Source organism: Hydra viridissima, unplaced genomic scaffold (genome assembly GCF_058129835.1).
Source record: "Hydra viridissima isolate aposymbiotic clone 2 unplaced genomic scaffold, HvirCarnegie_v1 scaffold_1, whole genome shotgun sequence".
NCBI classification, from domain to species: Eukaryota; Metazoa; Cnidaria; class Hydrozoa; order Anthoathecata; family Hydridae; genus Hydra; species Hydra viridissima.
In genome coordinates, this window is record NW_028324300.1 from 9,051,379 (window position 1) to 9,071,651 (window position 20,273).

General features: G+C 26.2%; 1 protein-coding gene across 3 annotated transcripts; it reads left to right on the plus strand.

Annotated features, from left to right (window-relative positions):
- The first annotated feature begins 161 nt into the window (after positions 1-161).
- Positions 162-18,942, plus strand: LOC145187244 (high affinity cAMP-specific and IBMX-insensitive 3',5'-cyclic phosphodiesterase 8B-like). 3 transcript variants are annotated; one of them, XM_090092940.1, is made up of 28 exons: positions 162-546; positions 4,837-4,893; positions 4,996-5,130; positions 5,212-5,270; positions 7,562-7,618; positions 7,984-8,038; positions 8,136-8,224; positions 8,423-8,510; positions 8,740-8,841; positions 10,708-10,749; positions 10,945-11,033; positions 11,378-11,468; positions 11,960-12,020; positions 13,995-14,053; positions 14,374-14,445; positions 14,550-14,651; positions 14,734-14,773; positions 14,979-15,108; positions 15,365-15,458; positions 15,593-15,697; positions 16,280-16,410; positions 16,581-16,667; positions 16,809-16,956; positions 17,061-17,231; positions 17,506-17,586; positions 17,683-17,731; positions 18,360-18,436; positions 18,594-18,942. In XM_090092940.1, exons 1-28 carry the CDS (start codon positions 235-237, stop codon positions 18,630-18,632), a joined length of 2,622 nt encoding a protein of 873 aa, XP_089949066.1. In that variant the 5' UTR covers positions 162-234; the 3' UTR covers positions 18,633-18,942. The 3 variants fall into 3 exon arrangements, with proteins under 3 accessions (XP_089949066.1, XP_089949074.1, XP_089949080.1); XM_090092948.1 differs by having other exon boundaries at positions 11,960-11,996; XM_090092954.1 differs by lacking the exon at positions 162-546 and adding an exon at positions 4,287-4,505.
- The last annotated feature ends 1,331 nt before the right edge of the window (positions 18,943-20,273 follow it).

The window sequence follows — 20,273 nt, forward strand, 5'->3', positions numbered from 1 at the left end:
GCATGCATGCATGCATGCATACATTCATACATACATATATACACAGATATATATATATATATATATATATATATATATATATATATATATATATATATATATATATATATATATATATATATATATACACACACACATCTATGCAATAAATGATAATGTTATGTTAAGTATATTAATACTAATTTTTATTTAAGTGTGCTCCTTATAAATAAATTTAATCAATGTTTGTCCTAAATGGGCTGTGCACCTAGCATCCACGTCTCACAGAGTACTGGAATTGCTAATGGTGACTCCATTTCAACTAGTTCAGCAGAAGGGCAGCCATTTTCTCACTCTGATGCAAAAACTTCATCATTACTTCCACGCATACCCAAATATAAAAAAGTTCACCAAAAGTCACTTACTGCTGAAGCAGCTCTTTTCCGATCAGATAATTTGAGTGGAATACAAGATACAATAGTTGCTTCAAAATTAGAGACTCTCTCAGCTCCTAGCATTGAAGCTAAACATACCCAAACTGTAATCATGCCACAGATTATAGAAAAGGTACAATTTGCTTTTAATGTTTTAATGATGTTCTGTGTTTTATATATATGAATAAGAAGCACTTAACCATACTTATTGTACTCTCAAGTAAAATAATTGCCCTAAAGCAGCACATGATGTCACAAACTGTTTATAAAATGGACTTCTTTTAATAATAGCTGCTTGATTATTGTTAAATTGCCAGGAGTATGGTAACCACTGATTGGTATGGTTTAAATGTTCTTATTCATAAAATTTCAGCTAAAAGTTTATTAAATTCTTCTCTTGTGAAAAAAAGATAGTATTTAGAAAAGGATTTCACCACTCAGACATAAACCACATTTCAAACCATATTTCTGTTAAAGAAATTTTTGTGTTATTTGTTGTTTCTGTTAAAGAAAATATTTGTTGTTGTTTTATTCTTCTGATCATACTCAAATAATAGACATCGTGTTAATAATAAAACTTCCACTAGCACAAGATTATATATTTATATTATTGTTCTAAAAATTTTGAATCTATGAAATAAATTTAGTTGTTTTCAGCCTGATTAGTTCAGAAGAACTATATATGTTCTTTTATTATTATTATTTAGACAGTATTATTTTAAATTTACTTATTTACATTGAATTTTCCTACACAAATCATAGTTTTTTCGTTATTTTCATGTATGACTATATACAAGGACACATGCACAGATATACGATCATGGCAATTTATGAATTAAGTAAAATCTGCATTTTTAAGTAGTTAAAATCTATATTTAAGAATAAGTATATAGTTTCAATTTATGAAAAATCATCTTTTTTGTGTGAGTTGTATATGGAGCTACCCAAACACCTAAAATAAAATAAAGTTGCCATATTTTTATTATCTATCACTAAATGTTTAACATTTTTTAATACATTAATTTACTATTCAGTTTCTAGAAATTATTTTTGTGAGACCTTTGGTTTTTTAACAGTATTGGCAAAAATAAATTATCAAGTTTTTGTCACTAATGCAAAAGGAGAGACTTTCTTCTCAAAATAATTCCTTTAAATATTTTTCAAAGATATTTTAGAATTCTTCAAGTGTTGGTATATCAAGAATATTGTTTTTATTAGAGATCTCTTTAAAGCTAGAGAAATGAAAAATATTAGTTTCCTATAAAGAACTTGTTTATTTTTAGTTTCTTTTTTAAGACTCTTTTCAAGTTTATAAAAATGTGTTTTATTACCTCTCAAAAAATTATTTTTGTCTAAAATGATAACAAACCTTTATGATTTTGAATTTTATACTGCATTTGACATTTAGGTCGTTTAGTGTTTAGAGTGTTTGAAACACTTATTTTATAAAGAAACATTAACTTGCTGAATTTATTGTTAGGAAAGTGTTTTTAACATAAATTTAAGTTGTTTGTGTTTTTATTATAATTTATTATCAATTATAATTTCATTTTTGATCAAATCCTAAAAACATATTTTTTTAAAACTTCAATTTAATATCATAGCAATTGTCACTTGCTTTTGTTATTGTTGATTATATTAACTGTTCAAGCATCACAACATGGCCAGAAGATAATTTAAAATATTTTTAATTTATGTATAATTGGAGGTTAACCTTTTTATTAAAATGTTTTTTGTTTTTTTTTTAAAAAAAAAGTTTGAAGATTTTTATTGCAATATAGGAATAAAATAAATTAAATAATATAGGAATGAAATAAGCAAAGAATGTTTTTTAGCAATTATTTGTCTATGAATATTTAAGTTTATGAATGAATTTATGTAATATAAAAATATGTAAAACTATGTATTTGTATGTAATTCGTGTTTAGAAATTTCTTTTCAAAAATTGATCTTATTTGCAACTAATAGAAAAAACTATTACAATGTCAATATAAAAACTGACAACTATTACATTCAATAGGTATTATTAGTTGCCACTAATGTAATAATAAGTTAGCTCTTTCGGCTTTCTTCATTTTATAAGAAACACAGTTGTAATGAAAAGACTTTTATTTCTTTTGAAATTCTGATGGAATCAAAAGTATAATTCTGTAAAAAAATCAGTTTATTAATAGAGCATTGCTTTTGTAAAGAGATTTATTGAGTTTTAACAAAGGGTGCCATATATGGGTGAGAGTTGTGGGTGCTAAATAAACATTTTTTAATCCTTACTAAACTACAATTTTAGATAAGAAACTAATTTATTTAACCATTAATTAACATTGTTAAGTCATTTTTACCTACTTACATATGTAAAAATAACTTAATATGTTCTTAAGGGTTACTATCTTAGAAAAGATCTGAGTTATGTAGAAAGAATTATGGCTTATAAAATGTTAAACTCATAATATTTGATAATGCTCTTCTGTCAAGAAAAACTGATTACATGAAAATCCTGTTAAGGTTAATTCCACTAATAGAATTTCTATTACAACAAATGTTTAACCTTCAAGAATTTTAGGATTTAATGTTTGTTGATGTTCTAAAAAAAAAAAAAAAAAAAAAAAAGTATTTTTAATTGTAATAAAATATGTTTTAGTTATCTAAATGTATGTGTAATGTTTTAGTTGTAATTATTTATCTAGGAGTAGATGGAAACATGTTCTGTTTATCTATTTTGTATATTATTATTGTTTCTATGGATAAACTGTGAAATGAAAAGGTATTTTAAAGAGCAATGTAAACTCTAACATTTATATTGCAAACAGTTGCTATGCTACTTTGTTTGTTGGGATCTACTTAATGATTTAATTACATTATTACGGAATAAGTTTTGAATAATAGAGACACTATTATGAGTAAATAAACAGCAAGTCATTATATTGAGTTATTCTAATTAATATTTTTGAAATTTATTCTTTTTTATTTTTTATTTTTTTTATTTTTTTATTTTTTTCATGTTTTAAAATAAAGTTTAGTATTTGATTGTATTATTACTTGCTTTCTTTTGTAGAATATCAGTGCTATTTTAAACTTTAAATGTTGATTTTAATGTTTAAATTTATATTATTTTTTACCTTTCTGTCATTTTTTACCATAAAAAAATATAAGCATATTATTCTATCAAAAATCTTGAGTTAAATTTTTTTTAAAAAAAAAAAAAGCAAAACTTTACAATTCACAGAGATTCAAATGCTAACTTTTTTCCCCAAAACTCAAGTCATTTAAAATTGGCCTCAAAAACATCCATGTCTAATCTTATCAAATGTCTAATATATTTTTATTCCTATTGTCTTTTTTTGTTAGTTTGTTTTTGAAGCTATCATTTCAATCTTTAATTGTTTATGCCTAGATGGGGTTGTCATGTTTTTTTCATTGCCACTGTTTATGAATTTTTTTAAAAAAGATTTATTCCTTGCTATAATCAAAAATAGCAGCAATTCCAAAGGAATTGCTGCTGTTTTTTGACTTATTTTTTTAAGGTTTTATATTTTTGCTTTTGCTCAGTGAAAAGTTTCTAAATTTTCAGTTTTCCTAAAGATTTATACACATTTATACATTTCACAAATACTTATGCTTGTTACCTTAAGTACTTGTGAAATGTTATGTTTTTCTTTGCTTTTCGATAAGAGATTTCTAACAGAACATTATTTACTGATAAAAGTACATGTTTTACTATTACTTTGCATAAGAAAATTAGTTCTGATTTTAATCTTTACATAGCAATACTTTTTTTTAAACATTGATGTTAGTACAGCAACAATTGTGATTGGACATATGAAATTTGTTTTGAATTTATGACCAATTAAAAAGTGGACATTTAGATTTAAATGTATAGGAGAAAGTTTTTGTAAATTAAGTGCATAGGAGAAAATGTTTTGAATTTTATGTTCATAATAAGTATTTAAAAAAATGAGTACAGTGTTTAAATATCAGAAATGTTATTTTTGTTTCTCTTCGACATTTTGTCACAAGTTTCGAAGAAAAGGGATTTATGATGAGAATCAACTACTGATCAATAATTTACACTCTGTATTTGTCTTTGATAAGATGGTAATTATGAGTTTTTGCTAAATGTCATATATTTGCAGCTTTTTAGCTTTTCATAAAAGTACAAAAAATGAATTGTTTAATTGATCAATTTAATTCATAAGGACTGTTTTCAAAATTTTTAAATTTTTCTTCTTTTACTCAATTAAGTTTTGTTATTATTCTTTCAACTTAAGAAATTCAAAAGTTTTGTTCTATGTTTTTTTTTTTTATTTAAATTCTCTAATGTGTACTTTTTTGTGTGTGTAAATAAATATAGATAACCTATTTAATTTTTATTTTACCTTATTGTGTCAATCAAAAATGATGCATTTTTAAAAAATTATTAATTTAGAGTGCAAAATGTGAGCTTCAGTTAGGACCGATGAAAGTCTACAAGCAACCGATGGAGGCAAGTGATGGGTCATTAGTTTTTGCAGAACTGACCTAATAATGTTTTGAAGTTGAAAATGTTTGTATTACACAATTTTTACTTAGTGTTTTTAAACTCTAGGTTTTAATTGTGTTTGGTGCAGATGATGCTCAGTCTGATGCTTTTGTAGCTGGGGCTAAGCGAGGCTGTTATAAGTATAAGCTGCAATATACCTCAGAGAGTGCAATGGAATATTACCTTACAATAATGCCAGAGGTAATACTGTTTTACAGAGTTGGTGACTTATGCATAAATATAGTTAAAATTTTTTCTTTTATTTTCTTTATCTTCAATCAGCTTGTTGTTATTGATACTCGTTCAAGTTCAAGTTCTTTTGATGGGGAAGCCTTATGTCGGTAAGTTTAAAAAAAAAAAAAATTTTTTAATGCTTTAAGTATTGAAAAAATTAGGCATTGTGACTTTTTTGTGTTTGAAATTTTAATTATTTTGAAAATTTTATTTTATCACCAACGTTGGTTAAAAAAGTCAAATAAAGTAAATAGAAGTTAGCACTTTTATAGGTGAAACAACCTTTTAGAGTTCATTACATTAATGCTTTGAAAAAAAAGGTTATTTAAAATGGGGGGCAACACTGATGTGCAGAATGACATCAGAAAATGGTTGACTAAATACTGGTGTATATATTTGTACATAAAGAAACAAATTGCAAAATTCTGCTATGTAATGACACAGAAGTGAGTCATTATATAGCAGAATTTTGATAGATATGAATTAGAAAGATAGTGATATTTTATGTTATAACAAGAGTTGATAAAGAATTTTGTTGTTTTAAATAATAATTTAATTTGTTAAAAACAAATATTATAAATTACTTTTTACTTTTAAACTTGTTTAAATTCATTTTATTTAGCTTATATTTAGTATTTAGAATTATTAATAAGAAAGCATTTTTAAAGTAGTTAAAATAACAAAAAGAACACAATTTGGTTTGTATGAATATTTTGTTGTTCCCTAAAATTTCTAAAAGAGCAGTCTAATTTTTAAAATGAATGATGTGTTTGTGTAAATATTTATCATATACTAGAATGTTTCAAAATACATGTCTACTTACTTGCATCATTAAAATTGAGAAAATGTTACTCTTTCTCTGCATTAGTATAATATGGTTTAATGACTGATTGTTTTTCTCTTTACTAATTACTTAAATATTTTTTTTTTAAAACAAAGTTTAAGTTATGTTTAAAGCATATTTTCTGCACATAAATCTCATCTTTGACTGATTGGTCAACTTAAATTTTATCTAGTTATAGCTTTTTACTAATCTTAGACTCATTTCCCTTCTCGTTTGATATCAGATGGTTCAGAGTGATCTATAAGATTGACAGCTTTCTCAAAATTAACAAAATCATATGTAAATCATAAAGGTTTTTTTGTTCCTTTATGAATATGTAAACAGGCATGGTTCATTAAAAAAAAATTTTTTGATGCTATAAACAATGTTCAGTTCTAGAAGAATCATGTGTTAGCACAAAACATGAAGTCTGCAAAAATATCGCGTTTAATACCACTTTAAAAAATATAGTGTTAAAAATATAGTAATACCACTTTAAGATAACAACTTGTAATGTTGGTTGTATCACAAATATTGCTACATCTTAAATAATTGCAGTTGGTTTTCCACTTCCAAAAAAAAATATTTCATGAAGTGAACTTGGTAGTTTGTTCTCTGAACTTTTTTCTTTACATAAATCACAAATCACTGACACAAATCACTGACACAAATCACTGACACTCAGTTTCAGTTGTAAGTTAAAGAGCTACATGTGCACAGTGACTGTTATTAAAGAGATTTATTTTGTTTCTGTATTTAAACTAGCTTTTCATCATAACTTGTGGACAGGAATGTGGTCTCTTCAATCTTTTATTCTTCTTGTAAGATAGACAAGTTTTCATCATATATTGTAAGTTATCAGCATAAGTTTAACAAATTGTCAACATTCTCAAACTAATGAATATTGCAAGTTTGCATTCAAACACATTCCCTCTTAATTTGTTGCATAAAATGAACTAATTGAACAAGATGTACTGTTAAATTGAGTATTATATACAATATTACACAGAACAACATTACACAGAACAATCTTGCACATGCTAAGCAATGTTAAAAAAGTTTAACATTGTTTAGCATGAGCAAGATTGTTGTCTCAATCAGGTAATTAAATTTTCAATTACCTCTTTTAAAGAGTTTCATATTTTTCAGGTTTCATCTTATTAAATTGTGGATATCTTATTAAAAAGGAGAATGTATAGCCCCTATTTCATTCCAGAAGCACATGCTATTTTTTTCTCACCATCTTGTTTTATATTTACATAAAAAACCTTTTTAACATTTTACGAAAATTAAGTAAGCATCCAGAGTTTTAGTGATTGTTTGAATGTTTATTTCTCATTTTTCTGTGTGACAGCAAGCATACTTAAGTTTATCAAATTATTTCTTATGAAAAGTTTAAAGGGTTGTTAAAGCTTATTTCTGCTATAGAAATAATTTCTTCTAGATACATTACAAAGTTATTAAACTTTTTCTACTTTCTACTTTATAAATTAAGCTTTTTTTAAATGTTTTGATTAAAAGTTTTTGCTGGCATCAAAAGGATGTTAGATAACATATACTTTTTTTTTTCTACAGCAACATGCGTGCTACCAGACCCAATTTTAATACAGTTATAATTGCTGTTACAAAAAAGTAGGTGATATTTTTATGAGTTTTTGTGATTTTCTGACTTTTGCATCATTATGAAGTTCTAACTATTTTACAACTAATCATGATATCTGCTTTTGTGGCAGTAATTTTCTTCATTAAATCACATTTAACGCATTATGATTTCCAGTACAAACTTTAGTTCATATGCATATTTAATTAATAACTTTATTGTTATAAAGTGTGAAAATTTTAAAAGTAAGTAAATTGGTATTCCTATTAGATTATATAGTGGCCATTAAATGAAATTTAATTTTGATATTTAAATTTTGATATTGTTCAATATTGTTATAAAATTTTTGTTATATTTTACTACCATAATCTAATCAAGTTTTTATATACTTTTCAAGATCAGAGCAAGATGATGTATCTGTAGCTCCACTTCTCAAGGCTGGCTTTAGTAAGGTAAATGCTAATATATTATTTTTGCAACTTTGTGTTTTTTAACATTTTTGTTTGTTTTGATTGTTTTTTTTTGTTTTTTTCTTGTGACATTATTTAGAGGTTTGTTGAAGATCACAGTAGTACAGCATGTTATAATGAACTCCTTTCACTTGACCATGGTGAAGTTTCCTTGCAATGCAAACTTAGGTGATTGTTTAATAACAGATAAGTCTTACATGCATTTTTTGTTTTTGTTTTTTAAAAAATGTTGCCCTTATTGAATAATTATTCTTATAATGACTTTTTTGTACTTAACATATTTATAATTTTAGGCATTTTATAATATATTTAAAGTTAATCTAACATCAAAATAACATTTTTTAATGAAATGTGTTTTGGATTTAGGGCTACATCATGTTTATTCAGTGCTGTAGAGCATGCATATGACTCTATTGAAATTCAATGCATAGATACTGACAAAGCAGAATTTCAGGTTAAAAGTAAAATTAAAATTTCAGCTTAAAGTACAATAAATTACAAAAAAGTATTTTTTCTTAATTTTAATTTTTTACTTTATAAATAATTTCTTTTAAAATACTTAAAATAATTTTGTTTAGGTATTACTGATTTTGCGATAATTAAATTTTTTGTTTTCAATAAATTTTTCTAGTTACGAATTTTTCAAACTTCTAAGAATAGTTTTTTGTTTTTTTTTATCTTAGTATGTAAATCCTGCTTATGAAAAAGTTACTGGCTATTGGAGGTCAGAAGTTGTGGGAAACATGAAAAATCATATTTTAATGAATTGTGATGTTCCAAAACCAGTAAAAACTTTTTTTTTTTTTTTTTGTAAATTTCATTAACAGGGTTGCCACACATTCTTAAATTCCCAAGAACTCATTGGAAAAATACACTCTTTAAAAAATTTTCCTCAGATTTCCTCAATTTCACTTTTAGCTATTGAAATTGACTGTTGAAACTGCTGGATTTTACTTTTAGCTATTGAAATTAACTGTTGAAACTGCTGAATTTTCTAGTAAAACCAAAGAGCTGTTGTCCCAAACACTTGTTCAAATTATTTTCAAAACAGTATTTGGAATAACTAAAAAAAGAAAAGCCAATACATATATCATCCAGTTCTCCAAATATCAGTTTTTTCTTCTTTTTTTTTTTTTTTTTGAAAATTACAAAAGTATTTTAAGTTTCAAATTTATCTTGGTAAATGTAGTCTTTGTATTGCTCACAATCAAAGACAATACAAAAACAACATTTACCTTTAAACTCAAGGAAACAGCAACTGGTTGGAAATTTAAAAAAAATGATGTCTTTGCATAAAATTTTTGGTGAACTAGGACTGACATAAAATTATAGAAATGTCAGATATTTTATGATGCAGTTTTTAAACAACAGATGGGCTGAAAATAAGTTGGTTGCAAAAAAAAAAAAAAGCCAGGAAATAAGGTTTCAAATTATCGTAATTGAAAAATTCTGGGAACTAAAAGTATATGATTTAAACAATAATAGTTGATTGATAATACCAGTCATGATCATGTTTACATGGCTTGTCAGTGTATACTAAAGAATGTTCTAAAACCTGCAAAGAGTTGTTTTATACAGATCTAATCAAGTTATTCAGCTATTACTTCTATTTTTTGTTGATTGTGGGCATTCCACTAATTTGTCACCACTGTTGTAAAAGAGAGAAATTCAGGTTTATCAATAAAAAAGTCTCAACTAATTTTTCATGTAGTTCTAAAATGGGTTGGGTACTAAAATGGGTTGGGTACTAAAAGGAAGAAAGTTTGACATGCAGGAAATTACACATTAACATGACTTACAAGGAAACTTAACCTTATACTTTTTCAATCACCAGCAAGCTTCATATCCATGTTAAGAAAGCTTGATCAAGTTATTTTAAAACCTAGAAAGACAAAAAGTTAAAAACAGCTAAAAGTAATACAATCGCAAGAAATGATAAGTTCAAAGAAAACACTTACTGTTAAGTATGGGTTTTAAGCTGAAGAAAAAGTAATACTGAGATAATGAAGTTAATTTCCAAGTAAAGTACATTAAAATGAGGTTCACTGAAGAAAAAAATCATTGATGGTTGCTCAAAAAAAAAAAATTTTTTTTATTGGCCTCTTTTTTTTCATAAAATGGATTTTTGTCATTTCATTTCTTATAAATTTAAAATACCTTATGCTAAATTTAATTCCTTTTAGTTCTTACTATTTTTAAGAGCCTAATGAGTAGTGGTCTGTTATTTATTGAACTAATATTCCAAAGTTTATCACCATCATGGCTTTTTGTTCCTAATACTTTTAAAAAACCAGTTTGAAAAATGTTTAAAAATTGAGTTTCTTTAAACTGTTTTGTGCTGCTTTTTTCCTAGTTTTATTATCTTGGCTTTGTATCTTAAAAAGATTTCAAGATATTGTCATTAATGGAACCTCTTTAAATTTGATTTGAAAAGTTGCTAAACTCTTCTCAAAAAAACTCTGAGCTCCTCAATTTCTTTTTAATTTTCATGTTTAAGTAAGAGTGGCGACCCTGAAAAAATTTACATGCAAATTTAGTTTTTTCTTATTCTTAAATCTTTTAACATTCTTTTAATGGTTTTTTCCTTTGTTTTAGAATTCTAACAAATCATGTTATAAACTTATTGGGTTGCTTTTTTTATTTGATTATAGGATTCCCATGAGAGTATATCAAAATTACTTAATAATGGGAAGGTATATTTGAACCACTTCTTGAAAATAATTTTCTGAGGAAATATATATAGTTTAGGTGACAATGTGAGATTAAATTTATTACTGTATATTTCCTATAGTATAGGAATATATGATATATAGTATAGGAAACATAATGATAAGTTAAATCTCAGATTGGTTAATCTTTTTTATAGTTAAAGTATCTATTAATTTTAGTCATGGGAAGGAGTTTGTATTGCACGAAAAAAAAGTGGAGAACAGTTTGTTCAGAGTCTCAAGATTGTTCCTATGATTGGACATGCAGGGTAAAAACTTGTGAAGTTAAGCAAGTGAAGAATATTCAACAACCTTTTAGGTGTTGATAAAAAAAACTGTGTTTAAATAAAAGTTAACAATGATGGATAATCATAAGAGAATTTTTATTTCAATATTTCAAGTTTATGAAAGAAGAATTAAAGAAATAATATTATTTTTAATTAAAGAGTTAATATTTTTCTACTACATGCTCTCACTCCTTTTTTTAATCCTCTCTCCTCTTTTCCCTCTCTCCTCTTTATCCTGTCTCTTTTCTCTCTTGTATGTGTGTTTTTTTTCTTTTTTCATGTAAATGTATATAATTTGTTGGAACCTTTTAATGACTGTTTTTTAGTTCCATTACTCACTATGTAATTGTTAAGCGAGACCTGACGGCAGTTCAGCATGACTCTCAAATTCAACAATTGCACCAAGAGCTCAGCAAAGTAATTTTAAAATAATCTTTACATTTAAAATTAGTGGTAAATTTTTTTCTCCAATCTGCAAATACTTTATTTCTTTGTGTCTAAGCCGATCAAATGTTAAAAATGCCAAACATTATGAACTTGTAATGTAAATATATACATAGGTTTTCTATTATATTTAAAAGGTCCATTATTCAAATGAAACTTTGTTTAGTCAGTATATTTATTTTTGGTTTTATTTAACCATTATATTATTTGTGTAGTATATTCTTAAGATCTAAAGTGTTGTAATGAAATTTTTTAGGAAAGAGCTTTTTGGAGTTAACATATTTTGATTGAATATTTTTTTTATTTCAAATTTTTTTGTTTATCAGTACAGATTTATTGAGTTGTTAGTATATGAAACATTTTCTGTTCAACAATTTACAAGCTTTTCCAATAAGCTTACAAACTTTTGCTTACAAACTTTTTACAATAGCTTAATTGATAATGATAACTTAATTTTTACATAGGTTAATAATGAAAGGATTCCTGAGAAAAGAGCCATCAGTCAGTATAATTCACTCCAAACACGTATCGATGTTATTTTTTTTTCTATTTGTCTCTATTTTGTTTGAATTTATTAATGCTTTATAAATAGTTGTAAATTGTACTTAATTGTTAAAAACTTCAGTTAAACTTTTTATTAAAAATATATTTGGAAAAAAAAATTTTTTAATAAAAAGTCAGAATGCTGTTATTATTACATGATGGTTGTGAGAATGATGATAGTGATGAAGAAGTTGATGATGGTGATGATCTATCTTTAATCAAAAGTGAATTAGCAAGCCTGTGGTAATTTTTTCACAACCAAATTTAATAGGTCTTAACAAATAACTTCACATTTTGCTAGAATAATGCAGTATGTTATTTGTTAAAATAACACAGTTAAAATTGAGAAATCCTGAAAAAATGCTGAAATAATCTTGAAAAATGAAAAAAAGTCTGAAAAAAAAGGCTCAATAAGTCTTTTTTTTTTACTACAAACCTGATGAAACTCTTGTTATGAATTGAGTAAATTCATTACCTTTTATTAAACTGCTATGTTTAATATGTTATTTATTGGAATAAGATGAATGAGAAAATATGAATGATTATTTAGTAATTTATTACATTTGCCAAAAAATCTGTAGATCTCTGTATTTACTACTTAGCTCAGAGGAATAATTTATTAAAAATTAAAATTAGCAAATGTTTTTTAAAAGTCTCAGTTGGTCAGTGACTGCAGCAGTCAACATGGTTTCTATAGTTATTGTTTATTTTCTTCTCTAGGAAAATTTTTCTCTTTAAACTTTTTTTGTCTCTGTAACTATTTATTATTATTCTTAGTAGCTTTACTTGTTCACAATCTACTTGTGGTCTCTATGGTGTTCTCTTAAATTTATTATCTTAACAATCTTTGTTATCTCTAAGTTTTTATCTGGAAACTTTTTCTTTTTAAACTTTATCTATTTAAACTTTCTATATACTTTCTGTTTTACTTCTATTAACATGGGCTGTTTTCACCATTGTTGGTCTACATTATAAAGATTTTTTAAAAAGTATTCTCATCATCAGTCATAGTTCTTACTATCTTGTCACTATTATTTGAAAATATTAGAGTTGTGTACCAACTTTACTTTATTAATCATAATTGTGACTTATGCTTTTGGTTTACGCTTGTGGCTCACAAATTTCAGTTTGACTACTGATTACTACTAATGATTGCACCCAAATTATATCTCTTCTTGATTTTGTCTTTGAAAATTCTTCACTTGATTGCACAAAGTTTCTTATGAGTTTTTGCTTGCAAACAAACCTTAATTGGTAAGGGACAGCTTTATAGCATTTTTCACTATAAAAACTGTGAGCCAGAATAGCTTTAAACTTCTTGTTTAGGTTTTATCATTTGTTTCAACAGAAAATTCCATGTTATCAACAAGATGTTGATTTTCCTGCCACTGGAATGATTTATTTGACATTTTTTCAAATTTACTAACATTAGAAGAACTCTTAAGAGATGTTTATGTCTGTGACCAATTCAAATATGCCAACCATATGTTGTTTGGGATTTAAAGAATGCATTTTGCCTTTTCCCACTGCAAAGAATTTTTGATCAAAAGTTCTTAAGATTATAAATTATTTAAAAGAACTTTGAATCAGAAAAATTGTACACAAAAAAAATGGTTTCATTTTTTCATTCATAAAATCTTTTTATAGGTTTAAGACTGATTGTGATAACTTAAAAAGTAACCAATATCTATATTTGCTTTAAAGCTACAATAGATCCTTTATTTGATCTACAAAGGCATCTTAACATCAAAAAGGTTATCTTCAGTACTAAATGATTAAAAATGGCAGAATGATGACTTAAAAAGTATGATGGTGTCATGATAAGTATTAAATGATGACAGTATTATGATTTTATATAAGGACATTTGATTGAACAATATAAGTAATATATAGTTATGTAAAGAGGAAACATTTAAGTTGTAATACATAATTGTTAGTTTCAATTTTTTTGACTAGCTCTTCAAACACCAATCATAAACTCTGTATCTGTAAAGGCAGAAGCTCCTATCACTAAGGTAACTGTTCTTTCTAAATTTATTTGGAAATTTTATTCCAAAATTTCAATCAAAATAAAACTGGTATTTCTAATAAAAGTAGAAATAAAATAATACTTGAGCAATAATTGAATAATACATCACAATGTTTTTTTTTATTGGAGTATTCATTCAAAGTAGTTTTATGCTTGATAGAATTCAAACAGCAGCTTCTTCTTTTTTTTATAGCTATAGAGAGATATAAAAAAAAGAAGAAGCTGCTGTTTGAATTCTATCAAAATAGAAAAATTTAGAAAAATTTAGAGCTATAGAAAAATTTACTGAGTTCTTAATTTTATTAGGTAATCAACATGCTAAATGCTGTTCAAGAAAGTAGTCCATCAAATGTTGTCCAAGTGTTAGAACGTGTTATTGTAAGTAATATTAAACCAATTAAGAAAGGGAGGATATAAAAAAAAAAGGAAATAATTAGCTCGAAATTTATGAACCATTTCTACAGAAATTACTTATGTTTTAGGAAATTTTAAGAACTACTGAACTTTATACACCAACAACAATAGACCAAGTAGAAGGCAAAACAGGATTTGGAACAGATTTAGTAGAAGGCCTTATGTGGAATGTATGTCTTTTTAAAAGTTTTATTGCTCAAATTCTTAAACACTATAATAAATTCAGCTGAGAATATTCTGATTTTTATGTAGTTTCGAGAAAGAAGGCATTCTGCAGAGAATCAAGTCAAAGGTATTGATTTGTATAAAATGATAAAGTCCTCTCTTTTTTTAGCTCTTTTTTTTAATAAGACAATCAAATTTTATTGAGCACTTTATTTTCATGAATGAGACATTGTCAGCACAGTGATAATTAAACCAAATATTATTTGTTAAAATCTTTTGCTGTTTTGTTTTAGAAATCAGTTAAAATTACTAGTGTTAATTTCTAATTTTAGGCAGTAATCTGATGCATAGCCATAAAGTTTTGCAGGTCATGCAAGCTTCACCAGATATACAAGCTGCTCTACTGGGTGAGGATCGGTGGGACTATGATGTAATAAAACTAGAAAGAGTCACCAATAATCGGTAGGAGCGTTTTCAAATGAAGTGTTTTATTTATTTTTCAATGTGTTTTTTGAAATACAAAATAAATTTTTTTCTTGTAACTCTTTTATTTTTTGTATAAAAAATTGGCATTTACTTTTAAAAAACTTGATTTTTTATGTTACATTTTTATCTTTTTTTTTTTTTTTTTTTTTTTTTGTTTAGGCCTCTATATTACTTAGGACAAGCTATTTTTTATGTTACATTTTTATCTTTTTTTTTTTTTTTTTTTGTTTAGGCCTCTATATTACTTAGGACAAGCTATTTTTAATCGTTTTGATGTTGGAGAATATCTGTCTGTTTCAGATTCAATAGTTAGAAATTGGCTTCAAGTAAATACGTTCTAAATAATATTGAAAATGTTTTTACATTAATAGGATTTGTTTGCAAATTTAGAAAAACCTGATTGATATACCTATGATTAATGCTTAAGTATGTTTATGTACATGAAATTTTTTTTATTTAGCTAGTAGAAGCTAACTATCATATTCATAATACTTACCATAATTCTACTCATGCTGCAGATGTCCTGCATGCGACATCAATATTCTTGTTAAAAGAAGAAGTTAAGGTTATTGTTCTTTTATTTGTTTAAAAAGTTTGTGTAAAATTTATTTAATGGAGAGTAAATTGCAATATACAATATAAGATTTACACAAAAATCCCCTTTAAGAAAATACAGGGATGACAATATTAGATTCTTTCTTAATTGTTTTATTAAAATTAAATCTAAAAAAAGTGAACCCAAGACTTTAGGTTTTTTCCCCAAACAACATTTAATATCTCCTGGACACTTTCATAACAGGAGCAGAACACAGAATCCTTAAAAAACTGTTTTTAAACACATTTTAAGATGTGGACTCTGATATAAATGGTAAAATACGGTGAAAATCCTATGGAAAAAAACTACTTTCTGTCATTTAAACTTTAAATTTGTTTATTTAAATTTGTTAGAAATCAATATTTAAATCTTTAAAGAATTCTACTAGTTAAATATGTGTAACTTTATGAAGCTGATTTTACTAAAATATGTGTAGTTACACGTTTTGTAGCTTAAACCTAAATGATTTTTTTTTTTTTATCAAAGCTAGATGTTTAGACATTGTATTTGTTATAATAATGGATAAAAAGAGTTTAATGTTTTCTCATGTAGAATACACTTGATCGATCTGACCAAGTTGCAGCTCTGATTGCTGCAGTTGTACATGATGTTGATCACCCTGGGTTCACAAATTCATTCTTGTGCAATGCTGGAAGTGAGCTTGCAATTCTCTACAATGATATGTAAGTCAAATACTTGTTATTTTGTAAAGTTTTCTTTGAAATATTCTTTGGACATGCATGAACAAGTTATCCTCAATATTTCCAAATAAGCCATTCCCTCAATAAATTGGAAAAAATCAGATATCAATTTTTTCTCAGTTTTAGGTTTTCATTTTAAAAAACTCTTTTAGTGCTGTTTTGGAAAGTCATCATGCAGCTATGGCTTTCAAACTTACTTCAAGAGATGCTAAATCAAATATTTTCCAAAATCTTAGTCAGTATGTAAACTTATATTACTTTTAAAAAAGGAGTTATATGAATTGGTTTCAATATATGTTACTGCATTTAGTTTTATCTTCTAATATAATCTGGTTTGTTATATCTGTGATATTGTTTATTGAATTTTCCTTTTACTGTAGAGATGAATTTAAACTTTTACGCCAGTCAATAATAGATATGGTTATGGCCACTGAGATGAAGCAACATTTTGAGCATCTTGCAAAGTTTGATAATAGTTTCAATAAACGTCATGCAACTCCTGTTTATGATCATGATAACTTGTCAACAGTATGCATTGCCTTATTTTTCTTAAGTACTTTTTACTTGTCAGTGATTGACTCTAGAAATTTTTATGTTCTTGCAAAAAATAAATGATTTTTTAAAAAATTTAGAATGGTAGAGGTACTCCAGAATCAGTATCATCAATAAATCTGCAATCCCCAGAAAATCGGGGAGTTGTTCGTAGGATGATAATCAAATGTGCAGATATTGCTAATCCAGCACGTCCTTTAGAACTATGTCGTGAGTGGGCATATAGGATAGCTGAAGAATATTTTAGACAGGTATTGTTTTTGCCTTTTTTCTGTGTAAATATATCATTTTTGTGTGCTCATGTGTGCATACACTCATATACAAACATGTATGCATCCATCCATACATACATACATACATACATACATACATACATACATACATACATACATACACACACACACACACACACACACACACACACACACACACACACACACACACACACACACACATACATACATACATACATACATACATACATACATACATACATACATACATACATCTGTACATGTTGTTTAGACTGAAGAAGAAAAAAAGCGCAATTTACCTATTGTGATGCCAGTTTTTGACAGAAATACTTGTAATGTTCCTAAATCACAGGTAATTTCTTGATATGTACGTTTTTATCTGTGTTTTTATTTAAACAGATACTCAATCATATGTTTCTTGTTATTTACCTTACGAATTACTTTTCAGGTTTTCTTTATTGATTACTTTGTTATGAACTTGTATGTAGCATGGGACAGTAAGTATTGAAGTTGTTGTTTTTCTTTTATATATATATATATATATATATATATATATATATATATATATATATATATGTGTGTGTGTGTGTGTGTGTGTGTGTGTGTGTGTGTGTGTGTGTGTGTGTGTGTGTGTGTGTGTGTGTGTGTGTGTGTGTGTGTGTGTGTGTGTGTGTGTATACACACACACACACACACACACACACATATATATATATATATATATATATATATATATATATATATATATATATATATATATATATATATATATATATATATATATATATATATATATGTATATAATTAATATATTTTATGTATAATTTTGAAATATATGTATAGTTATCATCCAATAAACATACATACATACATACATACACACACACACACACACACACACACAAACACACGTACATATATACATACATACATACAGCTATTAAAATAAATGCAGTTTTCTTATTAAATAATTAATTTGGTATATGATTTGTTTTAAATTTTATGTTGCTAAACCACTTGATAAATGTTTAAGGTTTTATTTATTGTCTTATTTTCATTTGTTCAATAGGTATGATATATAAAGTAATAATGCGATTATGATTCCTATCTGACTTTTTTTTTTAGAATTCGCTCAAGTTAGTGATGCTATGGATTTTCTTCGACAAAACCTTGCTTACTGGCATGATGAAGCTGAGAGACTTGTATGTTTTAACACAGTTTTGTGTGATAATAAAGCTTGTTCTATAATTCCTTGTTAAGCATAACTTAATGACTTGATGAAACAGTTGTGTCACTAGAAGTTACTCAATTGTTCAATTTTTTTGTTGATTTTGGAAATTGGTTTTTTTTTTTAACTAGGAATTAGAAAAAGAAAATGCGACCAAGATTTTACCTTAGCCCGTGTATTCTTTACAAGAACGCAGTTTGTTGAAACGCGGGTACATATTTGGCTGAGCATATTCTAGTGACTTAATTCGTCAAAGTCTTTGCAGCCATTAAAACGTGAGGTTTAACAGAACCAAAATTAATTATCAACCGTTCATCAGTAGTTTGTTGGTAAAAAATAAAAAAGGCAACATCAACCGTGACTGTTAGCCGTGTAGGTTTTGGAACCCATAATATAAATGTACGATGAGTTGTACGTGAATCATCTAATGCGTTATTTTTATGAAATTGTTTTAAAGAGACAACTATTTATGACTTACAATGGACAAGTGTTTCACCTTCTTTCTTTTCTTTTTTTTTTTTTTTTTTTTTTTTTTTCTTTTTTTTTTCTTTTTTTTTTCTTTTTTTTTTTCAACAAAATTGTCTGCGCACATTTCCTCGGGCATCTGCTTATGTAATGAAATCTGTTTTAATGAATTTCAATGATTTTTCCGGAGAATTTTTTTAATTTTTGTATTTTATTTTGATAACTATACATATTCAGTCTACCTGTTATTCCGAGAATTCCTATGTTTCTCTGCATGTATTCGTTTTCTAATTATGAACGCAAGAACTTAATGCTTTAAAATGCATGCTGTGATGGTAATAAAAAGTGGAGGGGCAATTGTTTTTGGTTTTTTTTCAAGTTATTGCAATATTTGAGTTTTTTTTAAGTTTCCAACTTAATACTTCTTTTAGTCGTTTTTTCCAAATTGAAATGTGACAGATTTTTTGAAATATTTTGTTGTCTATAATTTTTGTATAATTTCAAATTTCATTGCTTTTATTACGGCGAAATGTTATTTTTTTACATCTTGTAGTATGTATGTGTGTATGTATGTATGTATGTATGTATGTATGTATGTATGTATGTATGTATGTATGTATGTATGTATGTATGTGTGTATGTGTGTGTATGTATGAATTCATCTATCCATGATGCCTATATGAATTTGTGTGTACGTGTGTGGTTGTGTGTGTGTGTACATACGTATATATGCATATACCAACATGCATACATACATATATATCCATTTACATATACACTCATAAAAACACACACATACGTTTCAATATGTATGTATGCTAATGAAAAATTAATAACGCAGGTTTAAAAAAAAGATATAACTATGTGTACTCACACTTATTTGAATATTTTAATTTTCTAATGAACATAAAGCATACGCATTTGATGTGTTTTATTCATTTATATGCAAATGCTTATAGTTGTGTGTATCTGTAAGTATATATATATATATGCTTCGTCGAAATCCATTATATTTATGTATGTACATATCTTTTCACATCTGTATTTGAGTGTAAATTGAACGAGGCTTTACAATTAAGAGATTAGCCGCCATATTGTAAATTTTAAATTCACTTTCCGAATCTTAAAAATCTTCTAAATATTTATTTTTACGATATTTAAATTTGTTTGTCTGATTTCCTATCCTCACTGAAATGTTTTTTATACCTATGCTCACATTTTTTTAAACGATGTTAACTGCCAAACCTAGTTTTACCTATATGTCCCACTATCACAGTATTGATTTTACAAATTTTAAAAAACACTCTCGAAACACTTAAGTTTTATTAAGTTAGGGATTTAAGCTG